A 13754-nucleotide genomic window follows, 5' to 3' on the forward strand; every position below is an offset into this window, starting at 1 on the left:
TGAGTGGCGTGTTGCGGGCTGGCGGCCGGGCGGGGTCCGGGCCCAGCCATGGCGGGCCGGTCTCCCGGGGCTGCGGCGGCGCCCAAGCCGGCCGTCTTGTCCCCCCCGAGCTTCCTGCGTAATGCCAGGCGCGTTCCCCGCGCTCCGCGAGGCCCGCCGAGGTGCCACCCGGCCTCTAGGCCGCTCCGAGATGGGCTGCCCAGGCGTTTGCGGGTGCAGGTGCGAGCGTCGCTGCTTTGTGCCTCTGACCCTGTCTCCCTCCCTGCGGCCTCCGCTGGAGATGCATCGCCGGTACCTCTGTACTGCTGGGGTTAGAGGCGGAGGTGGAAGCTTGGTCTGAGTCAGCTGCAAGAAACCCCACATGGGGACAGGTGGTTGGCTATGCTGTCTCCATTTTCCTGGAAACTTCCTTTTCTCTTAGAAGTCTGTGAGCCCCAGTGGTGTCTCTGCTGATGCCAGGCACGTTTTATCCTCTTTACACACTGGCTGCACCATGATCCAAGGGTCCTCAGGGCCCGAGTGTGTGCCTGCGGTTCCCCAGAGTATTAATGTCTTATGTCTACCTAGGATCTGAAAAATGAGTCTTCAGGCAATACCGTGCTCTCCCTATTCACAGAGAGGAGGCCTTTGTCCCTGTCATTCCGGTGACATTACATCACTTCTTTCACAGTTGTCATAACCAGGGCATTCATCTTATGGAAGGTGCTGGGAGGGATTTCACAAGTCATCACCTGTGCTGGCCTCTCCTGGAGTTCTGGGATGGATTGCTGTTTCTGGAACAGCCAGCAGGTGATAAGGAGAGAGGGCAGAGCTGGGAAATCAGTAGGACACTTATTAGCCCAGCTGAAGATGGAAGACCCCGAGCTCAGGGAAAGACACAGAACAGTGTGGTGTCATTGAAACAGTTCAGAAAGCTGTGGGTGCTGCTTGGGCTGGTGGACAGTGCTGGTGAAAGAACACTGGGTTTGTCAGGAAAGGGAGACTTTTTTTCTGTTTTCCTTGGGAGAACCCTGAGAGCAGCTGCTAGGAGCAGAAAACAGTGGTCTTACAGTGAAGAGGGAGAAGAGGAGCCAGAGAGAGCAGCTAGCAACTGGTTCTGCTTCTCTTTGACCTTGAACAAGTCAGTTCCTTGAATCCCTTGGAAGGTTCTGCAGAGAACATGCAAAATAAGTGCACCTTGCCTGCCCACTGGCACACACTTGGGGCCTCCACTGCTGCAGCATGTGCACTGCCAGGGCCGAAGCTTAGCAAACCATCCTGCTCTTTTTCTGTGGGCCTCAAGCGGTAAATTACTGAGAACCAAAGCTGGAATGCCCCTTTACCAGTGCAGATGTGAAGGCTGAGCTTCTAGTGCCATAAGGAACACCCCAGTATACTCCAGAGTCACAGTCACTGCTGCTGATACACAGCATCACTGTGCATTTATACCATTCCTGTGATGCTTCTTCCAGTAGATTCCATGTTTTGTAACAGAAAAAGGTCATGTTGTTTCAGAAACCTGGCATAGTTTTACTATTATTTATTTCACTCAAGTTTCTTTAAAGGAAAAAGTATTGATTTAATTTTACTTATATTCACAGAAGAAAAAGGAGCTAAGTAGAAACTTAAGATTGTTGATTTTGAAATATATGTTTGTTTAAAGCAAGGTATATTCTATTTAAGAACTTCCTATGAAGTTAAAAAAAAATATATGAAAACCTATGTCAGGCACATGGTTTTAAACTGTGTTCTTGTAGACATACAGAAGATTGTTGCCAGATGTGTTGTCACTTTAAACTAGCAGTTAGGTCAGGTGTAATGGCAGCCTGCCTATAATTCCAGTGACTCAGAGGCAGGAGGATCATAAACTTGAGGCCAGACTCAGCACAGACCCTGTCTCAAAATTAAAAGTAAATAAACAAAAAACTGGGCATGGTGGTATACACTGGATGTAATCCCAGTGGCTCTGGAGGCTGAGGCAGGAGGATTGCGAGCCAGCCTCAGCAATGGTGAGGTTCTAAGCAATTTAGTAAGACCCTGTCTGTAAATAAAATACAAAATACAGTTGGATAGGGCTGGGGATGTGGCTCAGTGGTCAAGTGTCCCTGTGTTCAATCCCCAGTACTGAAGAAAAAAAAAAAAAGGCCTGGTGTGGTGGTGCAGGACTGTCATCTCAGTGGCTCAGGAGGCTGAGGCAAGAGGATCTCAAGTTCAAAACCAGCCTCAGCAAAAGCAAGGTGCCAAGCAACTCAAACTCAGTCAGACCCTGTCTCTAAATAAAATATAAAATAGGGCTGGGGATATGGCTCAGTGGTCAAGTGCCCCTGAGTTCAATCCCTGGTACCCCTCAAAATAAATAAATAAGTGAAAAGGGTTGGGGATGTAGCTCAGTGGTAGAGTCCCTGGGTTCAATCCCAAGTACACGGGGGGGGGGGGGAAATCAATGTATTACTGATTAGAACAGCCAAGAAACCACATTCCTACTCCTAATTCATTCCCTCGTTTTCCTGGTACTGGGGATTGAACCGGGGGATGCTCTACCACTTAACTGCACCCACTGCCCCTTCTTATGTAATATTTTGAGACAGGGTTTTGCTAATTGATGAGGTCATAATACAAATCCTAGCTGATATCTCAGCAAAATATCTGTAAAAGTGACATCACACTTAGGAAAGAAAACAGTCTCCATGAGGAAATGGGTGTGGAGGCAGACAGACTGGGATTCAAGCCTTAGCTGCCCTTGTTGGCTTGGTACCTTGGATTCTAGCCTTAGCTGCCCTTGTTGGCTTGGTACCTTGGATTCTAGCCTTAGCTGCCCTTGTTGGCTTGGTACCTTGGGTGACTTTTTTCTTATTCTGTTTCCTCTGTGAATAGTGGAGTAAATGGTGCCCTCTGAGGGTTGCATGAGGTGATGCCAGTCCAGTGCTCAGCACTGCGTGGCCAGAGCATGAGGGCACAATGCATAGAACCTTCCTTTCCTGGGTTCTGAAGCAGTTGAGGCACAAGAGTGAGGCACACAAAGCACAAAAAGTCACCTTACTAGTCAGTGACCAGGAGACTGAATGCCAGTTAGATCTGTTGCCAGACTTCCCTGTTTAAAACTCGTGGCATGGAGGAGCAGAGCAGAACACCTGCCCTGGGAACCGCTGGCTCAGGAAGGGTGGAAGAGGTGGGCTGAAGGCCTGGTCGCTGTCCCAGTTCTGTTTTGCAGACTCGTCTACCTACTTGGGGCAGAATGCTGGCTCTGACATAGTGGGGGTAGAAGAGCCCTGAAAGTTTTTGAGTAGGAGATTGACAGTGATTCGTGCTTTTAAAGACTCCTTCTGCTACTGTATAGAAGATAGAAAAGAAGAAATATGGAGTTAGGAGGTTGTTGCACTTGTGTGGTGAGAAGTGGTGATGGAGGATGGCATTTGACATTTGAGACACTGTCAGGTGCCTTCAGCAGTGTGAAGGCCTGGCCTGCAGGTCTGCTGATGGGTTGGCCTTGGGATGTCAGTGGAAGAGCAGGGAGTCCGTATTGCAGTCTGGTCTGAACAGATGAAGTAATGTGGCCTCGCTACAGAACGGGCAGATTGGAAGAGCAACCTCTGTTCTGAAGTTTGACCCATTAGTTTGAGAAGCTGAGCGCATCTAAGTGCAGGCATCAGGTTGGGAGCTGTCAGGTGCGGGAGCGGGGAGAGAGCCAGGCTGTAGGTAGAAGTGTGTGTCGTCTTCAATGGATGGGTCTGTCTCCTCAGAGGCTGTGCCCGCCCCTCACTTGAGTGGAGATGGAGAGGAGATCTGAGCACTGAGCTTAGTGTATGGGAGGGTTGCAGATCGTCAGAGGACACCAGGAGGGAGTTATGGTAAGAAAGGGATAGTCGGGAGAGGTTGTCCAAGAAGCCCATTGACAGGGTGACCTCCAGAGGGGCAAGTCAGTGGCTGGCAGGTATGGACAGGGATTGAGTTGCGTGAGCATCCATGGCTGGGCCCACTGAGCTGACATGGTGGGCTGCGAGGGTGAGAGTGCTGGAGTGAGTTCAGTGAGAAGAAAACATGGAGAAATGAGCACGGTGACCTGTGTTGCTGCAGGGGAGAGCGTGGGTGGAGCTGGAGGAGAATAGAGATAGGAAGTTGGGGGTATTTTTTGGTGGTTGTTTATGTGGTACTATGGATTGAACCCTTACGTGCTTTACCACTGAGTTACATCCCAGACTTTTTTACTTTTTATTTTGCAACAGGATCTCACTGAGTGGCCTGGGTTGGCCTCAAACTTGAGACCCTCTTTTCTCAACCTTCTAAGTGTCTGGGATTATAGCTGTGTACCACCATATCCCACCTGTTTTTATTCTTTTTTGGTATCGGGGATTGAACTCAGGAGCACTTACCGCTGAGCCATATCCCCAGCCCTTTTTAATATTTTTATTTAGAGACAGGTTCTCACTGAGTGGTTTAGTACCTCACAATTGCAGAGGCTGGCTTTGAACTCATGATCCTCCTGCCTCAGCCTCCTGAGCCACTGGGATTACAGGCGTGCACAACCGTGCCACCACAGCGTCTCACTGTGCTGCCCAGGCTGGTCCCAGACTCCTGGGCTCAAGTGATCCTCCTGCTTCAGTCTTCCCAGTGGGTAGGAGTATAGGCACATGACAAAGGTTTTTAGGTGGGTGGAAACACTGTGTTGCTGTATCCTGGTGGGAATGGTGGGCTGGAGGGATCATGGGATTAGATTGCAGAGAGGAAGTGAATTATGACTGGGGGAACTCCAGTTGGGTCAAGGACAACTTCACAGAGCAAGAGGTAGGTGGGGGAAGTGGACATTCTGTCCCACTGCTCATCTTTTCTTATTGAAGAGGAGAAGCCAGGTTATCATCTAAAGGACAGAAGGGAGTGATGGACATGATTTTAGAGGAAGCACAAGGGAGTGTAGAGCATTCTGGCAGCTCTCGGTCCCCAGGCAGTATGAGGACACCCACAGGTCAGCAGGCAAGCTAAATGTGACCAGAGCCGGGTCCCACACCAGCTGGTAGGTGTGAAAGGGCAGGGGAATTGGGATTATATGAAGAGGCTGACTGTACAGGCATCCCTAGGTTCTGGAGATGCCCAAACGGGCGGATATACTTAGTTCCTGTGTGTAATATCGTATTTGCTGTAGCCTATGCATAACCTCCAAATACTTTAAATTACTTCATGTTATTTATACTTAACACATGCAAATAGTTATTCTATATTTTTTGAGGGAATAATGCAAGAAAAATGTCTGCATATGTTCCATACACAATTTTACATTTTGAATACGTTTGATATGAGGTTGGTTGGAGTGTGGATGCGAATCTCAGGATGAACGGGCAGCTGTGTGAAGTGATGAGAACGATCGGGCAGATCAGGGCAGGAAGCAGGAGCCGTTTCAAGCTGCCATGGATCTAGTGCTACAGACCTAGGTGGTAAAATCACAGAAAGTACAGGACTGGAAAATACTAGTCCTGACTGGACTCCTGGCTTCACATCACCGCAGGTGAGGACGCGGTAGCTGTTGCTAGTGTAGTGACTGTACGGGAGGGAGTGTCACGTGGCTGCAGTACCGTGAGCCTTGGGTCCTTACTGGGTGAGGACAGAAAGCCGCACGGGAAGGAAAGAGAGACAGTGAAGAGAAGGCCGGGTTGATACATTTAATAGTTCAGGAATATACGTCTTGACTTTTGACTAGAGTTCCAGCCATATTCCTACCCTCTGCGACCCACCCAGAGCACACCAAGGGTCACCAGGGGTCCTCACCACAGAACCCCCTGTCCTGGAGTTGGACGTGTCAGAGGTGGTCCTACAAAGAAGCCTTTCTACATGGAGGTGGCTGCTGGGTGAGATGAGCACACATAGTGGAGGAGGGTTGGGAGTGTGGGCAGAGGAAACTCTTCCTCTCCCACTTGCAGGGTCTGAGCTGAGGCTTGCACCTGCTTCAGCACCTTCCTGTTAACCAAGGGAAAGATGATCTTTTTCTGTCGTTTCAGATTCTGCATAGGAGCTGGTAACAAGAAGGTTGACTTTGAAACTTGAATTCCTGAGGATGAAAATTCACATAAGATGATGTCAGACAAACTGACAGTGATGGAGCCCCCTGCCCCTGAATCTGGGGAAGTCCAGGAAGCCAGATTAGGGCAGCTATTGAGAAACCCAGAAGGACAGAGCCTAGAGAGTCCTCCCTCTCAGGAGGGGGACTTCAGGCAGGTGACAGTGACCCACTGGAAAATCCAAACAGGAGAGACAGCCCAGGTGTGCGTTAAGTCAGGAAGAGACACTGTTCTGAACTCAAACATTCTTATACTTCAGAGGGAGCTCATAGAAGGGGAGGCACATCCTTGCAATATTTGTGGCAAAAGCTTCCCTTTCAATTCAGACCTAATTAGACATCAGATTTCTCATACTGGGGAGAAGTCTTACACATGGGATCACTGTGGGAAAGGCTCTGGGCAGACCCCACAGCTCCCTGAGCATCAGAGGGTCCACACTGGAGACCGACTCTGTGTGTGCAATGTGTGTGGGAAAGACTTCATCCACTATGCAGACCTAATTGAGCATCAGCGAGTGCACGTGGGAGAAAAACCTTTCAAGTGTGCTCAGTGTGGGAAAGCCTTCTGTCACAGCTCCGACTTGCTCCGGCACCAGAGGGTTCACACCAGAGAGAGGCCCTTTGAGTGCAAAGAGTGTGGGAAAGGCTTCAGTCAGAGCTCCTTACTCATTCGCCATCAGAGAATACACACAGGAGAGAGGCCCTATGAGTGCAACGAGTGTGGGAAGTCCTTCATCAGGAGCTCAAGCCTCATTCGGCACTACCAGGTGCACACTGAAGTGAGGCAGTACGAGTGCAGAGACTGTGGGAAGGCCTTCCGCCATCGCTCGGACCTCGTTGAGCATCAGAGGATTCACACTGGAGAGAGGCCCTTTGAGTGCAGTGAGTGTGGGAAAGCCTTTATTCGGAGTTCAAAGCTTATTCAGCACCAGAGAATTCATACTGGAGAACGGCCGTATGTGTGCAATGAGTGTGGGAAGCGTTTCAGCCAGACATCCAACTTCACTCAGCATCAGAGAATCCACACTGGGGAGAAACTCTATGAGTGTAACGAGTGTGGGAAGGCCTTCTTTCTGAGTTCATACCTTATCCGACACCAGAAAATCCACACTGGTGAGCGGGTATATGAATGTAAAGAGTGTGGGAAGGCTTTTCTGCAGAAAGCCCACCTCACAGAACATCAGAAGATCCACACTGGGGACAGACCTTTTGAATGCAAAGACTGTGGGAAAGCCTTCATCCAGAGCTCCAAGCTGCTGCTGCACCAGATTGTCCACACTGGAGAGAAGCCCTATGTGTGCAGCTTCTGTGGGAAGGGCTTCATCCAGAGGTCAAACTTCCTTCAGCACCAGAAGATGCATACGGAGGAGAAGCTCTACGAGTATAGTCAGCATGGGAAGGGCTGTGCCCCGCCCCCAGACTTTGTGCACCAGGAGGGCCTTTCTCTGGATGAGGCCCCCATGCATTTGGCTAAGAGAGCCACAGGACAGGGGGATTGTGCAGATAGTGTATAGAAAATCACTCTGGCTCTGGGAGTGGTGTTTGGTAATGGGTGGACTTAGCATTCGTGTGACTTGTGAGATTTGGATGTGTAGAGTTTCCTTGATCTAGACAGCCTGGTTTTGGAGTGGACTGCCACCAGGGCAGGAGAACTGAAGAACCTGGTGGCTAGCCCTGAGCTGGGGTGGGCTAGGGGTGGGAAGGTCGTCTCAAGAAAAGGTAGAGATTTTCCTCACAATCATAACCCACACTTGAGCTAAATCGTTTAAGTGTAGAGCTGAGGGTCTAATCCTGTTACTCAAGAGAGAGTTACCTATCAGAAAGACTGAAGAGGGAGACTCACAGAACCAAGCCCTGCCCCGTCCTAAGGTCTCTGCTCCTTGACCACTCAGCTTCTGGCCAGGCAGGTGAAACATGCTATTTCCCATGTTCTCCAGGTTGTTTCCGCTTCTGTTCTTTGAAGGGTCTTCCTTGCCCTGCTGATTCCTGATCACGGTGCGAGGCTCCTCGGGCGTCACGTGAAGCCGAGTTTCCCTGGTGCTTAGCCAGGCAGGCTCCATGCTTCTCTGGCTCAGTGCTCCCTCTGCTACTGTACTTCTTTGATGTACCAGAATTATGAATTCTTTCCCCTCACACTCAGTTCCTTTATGTGTCCCCAGTGTCTGGCACATGGCAATAAAAAGCACCCCCAGATCTGGGTGTAATAGCCATTGACTTTTATTGCTACTTTTAATGTTAGCATATTCTTCGTTCATCTGGCACCAGTGTGATCTGTTGTGCTGGAGGTGTCTTCTCTTGTGTCCTAGCAGCTCCAAGATTAATTTGTCTTCTGTCATTTCCTTGCTCACATTGTCATTTGTGACATTTGAAAAAAATATATTGAGGTCTAAAGAGAATAATCCTAGATAATGGAAAAACGAGTAAGGCACTATCCATCCCAAAGCCACTGAGTGCAGTGGGGAGGACAGATCTGGTGTATGACTGGTGTGTCGAAATAGAAGAGCGTTCTGGGTCCTGTAGGACCTTAGGTAAGAAGGAGACTGTTATTGTCACATGGATCTGGAAGGCTTCACAGAGGAGGGATATTTTAGCTGCTCCAGAGAGGGCAGTGGGTGCTTGTCAGCTAGAGGAAGAGAAATGACCTGGGGGAGGGAATCCCAGGGGACAGGCAGACAGGATTGCCATGTGGTTGGGCTGTCAGAACTGGGAAGTTCAGTCCATGGTGAACAGCAGCTGGCTCTGAGGTGGTACAGAACAACTCTCGCCCATAAGGACACAGTTTGAGTTCTTAACACGTTCTAGTGGCCCTGGAAGCCTTGAAGGGGCGGGCCATTCTAAACAGACTGTACACAGAGTCCACTTCCTGGAAAATGCCATCACTTGATGTTGCAGACAGTCAAGAAAGGGGCATTACTGGCCACTTTAACCAGGACAAGGAAATCCCCACACCTGTGTAACCACCCCCACAATTAAAAAGACATCTTTTATCCAAAAGTTTCCACTTGCCCTTGCCAGCCAGCTCCATCCCAGCCCCAGTAACCACTGTGTCAGTGAAGGTTAGTGTTGCTTGTCCTAGAGCCCCACCTACATGAGTGCAGCCCGTGACGTGTGGAAACGGAAGTGTGTTCACTTCTGTTCCTAGTACATACTCTTGTCCCTTAGGCTCAACAGGTTGTGTTTTAGTGGTCCTCTTTGTCAAGTGGTGTTTCACTGCATGGAAAATTTGTCATTTGTTTATTCGTCCATCTATTGGAAATTTGAGTTTCCACTTTGGGCTCTTAACAATAAAATTGCTGGGAATGTAGCTCAGTGGTGGAGTGCTTGCCTAGCATGCTCAAGGTCTGGGGATCATCCCCAGTACCAGGGCAGGTGGAGGGAGAATAAAACTGCTATGAACATTTGTGTAAATGTATTTATTTGCACATGGGGTTTTCTTTTGGGTGACTACCTACAGCTTCTATTGGCAAGTTTTAAGATAATTGTTCATTCAGGCGCTGTAACAAAACACCCTGAGCTGGGAGGGCTTATGAACAATAGGAATTCATTTCTTGCGGCTCTGGAGGCTGGGAAGTACAAGGTCAAGTGCAGGCAGATTTGGTGAGGGTCCTCCTCCATAGATGGGTGTCCTGTAACCCCCACGGCAGGAAGAACAAGGAGTTTTCTCTGGCCTTTCACAGTTCATTTGGGAAGACTGCCCTGGACATCTGATAATCTCAAAGGCCTCACCTCCTCATACCACCACTTGGGGGGTTGGGATTTCAACATAAATATGGGGTGTACGTAAACAGTCCATTGCCATGAAAGTGTTTTTGGTGGGAAATCCCAACAGTCTCCTGGTGGCCCATCTTCTCTTCCTGCCAACACGGGGTGCTGTCACCATCTCGCCTGGGGTTGGGGTTGATTTGCCTGCTGAACGGTGCCCAGTGCCTGTCTGCATCATCTTTTGTGATGTGTCTGTCCGTGTTTTTTGCTCATTTTTAAGGTGGGTTGTCTTTCTTGCTTTTTGTGCTAGGGATTGAACTCGGAGCTCCACCCCTGAGTGGCGCCAGGCCTTTCTATATTTTGTTTTGAGACAGGGTCTCCCTATGTTGCTGAGGCTGGCCTTGAACTTGTGCTCCTCCTACCTCAAACTCCTAAGTAGCTGGGATTACAGGTGTCCTCCACTATACTTGGACAGATTTAAAAAAACCTTTTTTTATTAAACCTAATTTATTGGAGTCTTCTATTTATGTATTTATATGCAGTGCTGAGAAGCAAACCCAGTGTCTCACACATGCCAGGCCAGTGCTCCACCACTGAGCTGTGAGCCCAGCCCTATCAGAATCTTTTCTAGCTAATTAATGATTTTTAAGTTTTAAGAAATATTTGCTGCTGGGTGTAGTGACCCACACCTGTAATCCCAGTAACTCTGGAGCTGAGGCAGGAGAATCTCAAATTCAAGGCCAGCCTCGGCAATTTAGTGAAATCCTGTTTAAAAAAAAAAAAAAAAAGGCTGGGGTATAGCTCAGTAATACAGCACCCCAGGTTTAATTTCTAGGCTGAGAAACAAACAAAAAATGTTTGTCTGCTTAAGGCCATTGCTGTTTTCTTATGTGGCTGAATGTGGAACTTTGACCATTTGGGCTTTTGCAGTTAGGTCCACGACCCTCCTGGAGCTCATTTCCATTCTCAGTGTGTGCTCAGGCTCTCAGCCACGTGGGCAGCTGCTGTGTCTGCACTGTGTGTTGGGAGACTTCTTTCCCATGTAGTGAGCTTCTCTGTCTTTAGAAAGCTTTAGTGTCATGTGTGAGTGGCTGCTGCTTTATCTCAATGTGGTACTTGATTCACGTAGTTTTATGACAGGTATTGGAAGTTGTTCATTTTTATTTTTTTCCAAGATTGTTTTGACTGTTCTAGGTGCTTTGCGTTTTCCTACAAAATTCAGTGTCAATTTGTCAAATTCTGTGTTGTGTAGATCAGTGTAGGGATAATCAGCATTTTAACAACCCTAACTTTTTTGGCTCTTGAACTCTGCATACCAAAGTTCTTCCATTTTGTCCCTCCCATACTGCAGACCTAGCCCAGGAGCACTCTGCCACTGAGCTGTGTCTCCAGCACTTTGTGATTTTTGAGACAGTGTCTCGCTGAGTTGCTGAGGCTGTCCTCTTACTTTGATCCTCCTGCCTCAGCCTCCCAAGTCACTGGGATTACAGGTGTGCGCCACGGTGCCCAGCTCAGTTCTTTTAAGTTTGAGGCTTCTATTGTGGCAAGGAACATGGTTTGCCTTTGAGGGCGTATTGAATGTTGATCAGGTCAAGCTGTTTGCTAGTCTAATTCAAGTTTCCTTCGTCCTTTCTGGTTTTCTTCCCCGCTAACCATTTGCTTTACTCGGCACTTCTCCCAGTAATGTACTCAGAGTTGGATTCATGAGTTATAATTCCATTTTGTCAGCTCTGGTTTTGGGTGTGTAAACTTTTGGAATCATGATTTCCTTCTTTTCATTTCCTCCCACTTCAGGATTGTGTCCATTTGTCCATCCGGGTGCTCTACCACTGAGCCACATCCCTAACCCTTTTAAGTTTTTATTTTGAGACATGGTCTCAATAAGTTCCGAGACAGGCCTTAAATTTCTGATATTTCTGTCAGAAAAGCCTCCAGAGTCTCTGGGATTATGCATCTGGCAGAATTGTTTTCTTGATGACCTTTTTCTCTCTCAAAGTCTTCCTCTCAGCCACTGGGTGTGGTGATGCACCATGTAATCCTTGGGAGGTGGGGACAGGAGGATTGCAAGTTCAAGGCCAGCCTCAGGATTTAGCAAAATCCTAGGAAACTTAGTGATACGCTATCTCAAAAAAGGAATGGGGATGTGGCTCAGTGGTTAAGAACCTCTGGGTTCAACCCTGTTGCAGAAAAAAGGAAGAACAAGATTCCCTCTCAGCTGACGTGGTGTACACCAGTGATCCCAGCTACTCAGGAGGCTCAGGTGGGTAGAGCGCCCGTCAAATGGAACCCAATTAAATTTGAATTTCAGGTGCTGGGGTGGTGGCTCAGTGGCAGAGCACTTGCCTAGCATATGTGAGGCACTGGGTTCGATCCTCAGCACCACATTAAAAAGAAAAAAAATTGAATTTCAGGTTAAAAAAACAAAAACCCCTTCAGTTTTCCTACAAGTCTGTGCTACGCAGACGGCGACCACCAGTCCACCAGGTCTCTCTCCTCAGCTTCCTGCTCACTGCCAGTGGCAGAAACTGCTAACCCCGTTAGTGGGCAGAATCCAGGAGTTTGAGGCCAGCCTGGACAATGTAGAAAGACCCTGTCATAAAACAACAAACAGAAGAGTGACCCTGAGGCTCAGGGGCTTTCATGAGTCCATTTCTCACAGGGCGGGGTGGGGGGAGGTTGTCCTGGGCAAGTCTGCACCACTCACTGCCTTTCTCAGCCTGTGGGAAGACGGGCGTGTGGCCTGGAGGACACGACAGTCCTGCTGTCATCCCCTTGGAACCAAGTCACAGCCACACCAGGTCCTGAGCCCCACAGAACCGTGGCTCCCTGGGGACCTGCAGCGTGAGCGTGGGAGGCTCCACAAGGGTATGGGTGGTCTGTGCCGCACAGGGTGCCTAGTGGAGCAGGAGGTGGAGAGGGGATGTGGGTGGAGTGAGGGTCACCACAGAAAATGCCACATGGCACAGACTTAACGGAAACAATGAGGTGATTCTCCCCATTTCCACGGTTGGTTGGGCATCCTGTACTTTTATGAGCTGAACATGCCAACAGCAAGTTGGAACTCCATCTTACACGGTAGGCAGCACTGGATGCAGGAGCCCTGCGGGCACAGCTCCGGGGGCTGATTGCGTGAGGCTGTGGTCACAGGCTGCCTAGCTGTAGATGAAGGCCTTGAAAGCCGCCAGGTGGCTCTAAGCAGAAGAGTGGCCCTGTCAGCAAGAGCAGTGGTCACCTAGTCCAGGCAGATTCCAGGGAGCACAGGGCAGGATGCTGTAGTGGGAGGAGGTCCAAATACAGAGGAGACCAAACCACCTCTCCCAGGCACCCTTGGCCGGCAGTCCAGCTGTCCTTCCAGATCACAGTAGGCTATTCCTTCCCAAGGCAGCCCTCGTGGAAGAAGAGGGACTCCCCTTCATATGGTAAGTCCTGGTGGCCTTCACTGCTCACAGGAGGGCTGCAGTACAGGTCTGTGGACTTCGCTGAGGGCCAGGGCCGACACCTCCGGGAACACCCCTGTGCTACCACCCTCCACGTCACATTTACTGTCTCCAGAATCCACTCCCAGTCTGAGTTGTGGCCTCTGTTGGACCTGGGGCAGCAATCAGTGCTTGCTTGCAGCTACTCAGACCTGCAGTGGGCCCTGGCCATGTGCCTCCAGCAAAACCTTGGTCCACTACGGCTGTGATGGCCCGCCTCACACTACCTGAGCACCTGCTCACCCTTCTCCAGCCCCAGAGGGAGGACACTGTCCTCACTTCCTTTCAGTCCCTGACTGCCTGGGGTTGGCTTCTCTCCTGTGGCTGGGTGGAAGCAGACCTTCCTCCAGGGAGGGCCCACCGCCTCCAGGCTGTGCCTGCTTCCAGGACTCCACGGCCACACCGCAGCCCAGGCCTTGCAGCAGCTCATACTGCCATAAATAATGCCGCCAGCTACAGGCATTTTCTCACTGCCACAGTCCAGCTGGACACAATAACCGGGAGGTGACAAGCGACTTGAAGGTTGAAACGGAACTGCTTTATTGCGGGGG

General features: G+C 49.7%; 1 protein-coding gene across 6 annotated transcripts; it reads left to right on the forward strand.

Annotated features, from left to right (window-relative positions):
- Positions 1 to 9329, forward strand: Znf623 (zinc finger protein 623). Of its 6 annotated transcripts, XM_048802294.1 has the most exons (3): positions 4413 to 5476; positions 5669 to 5816; positions 5967 to 9329. In XM_048802294.1, exon 3 carries the CDS (start codon positions 6040 to 6042, stop codon positions 7537 to 7539), a length of 1500 nt encoding a protein of 499 aa, XP_048658251.1. In that variant the 5' UTR covers positions 4413 to 5476; positions 5669 to 5816; positions 5967 to 6039; the 3' UTR covers positions 7540 to 9329. The 6 variants fall into 6 exon arrangements, with proteins under 6 accessions (XP_015342039.1, XP_048658252.1, XP_048658255.1 ...); XM_015486553.1 differs by lacking the exons at positions 4413 to 5476; positions 5669 to 5816 and adding an exon at positions 1 to 219; XM_048802295.1 differs by lacking the exons at positions 4413 to 5476; positions 5669 to 5816 and adding an exon at positions 229 to 459.
- Positions 9330 to 13754: the final 4425 nt, after the last annotated feature.

Source organism: Marmota marmota, unplaced genomic scaffold (assembly GCF_001458135.2).
Source record: "Marmota marmota marmota unplaced genomic scaffold, marMar, whole genome shotgun sequence".
Classification (NCBI taxonomy): Eukaryota; Metazoa; Chordata; class Mammalia; order Rodentia; family Sciuridae; genus Marmota; species Marmota marmota.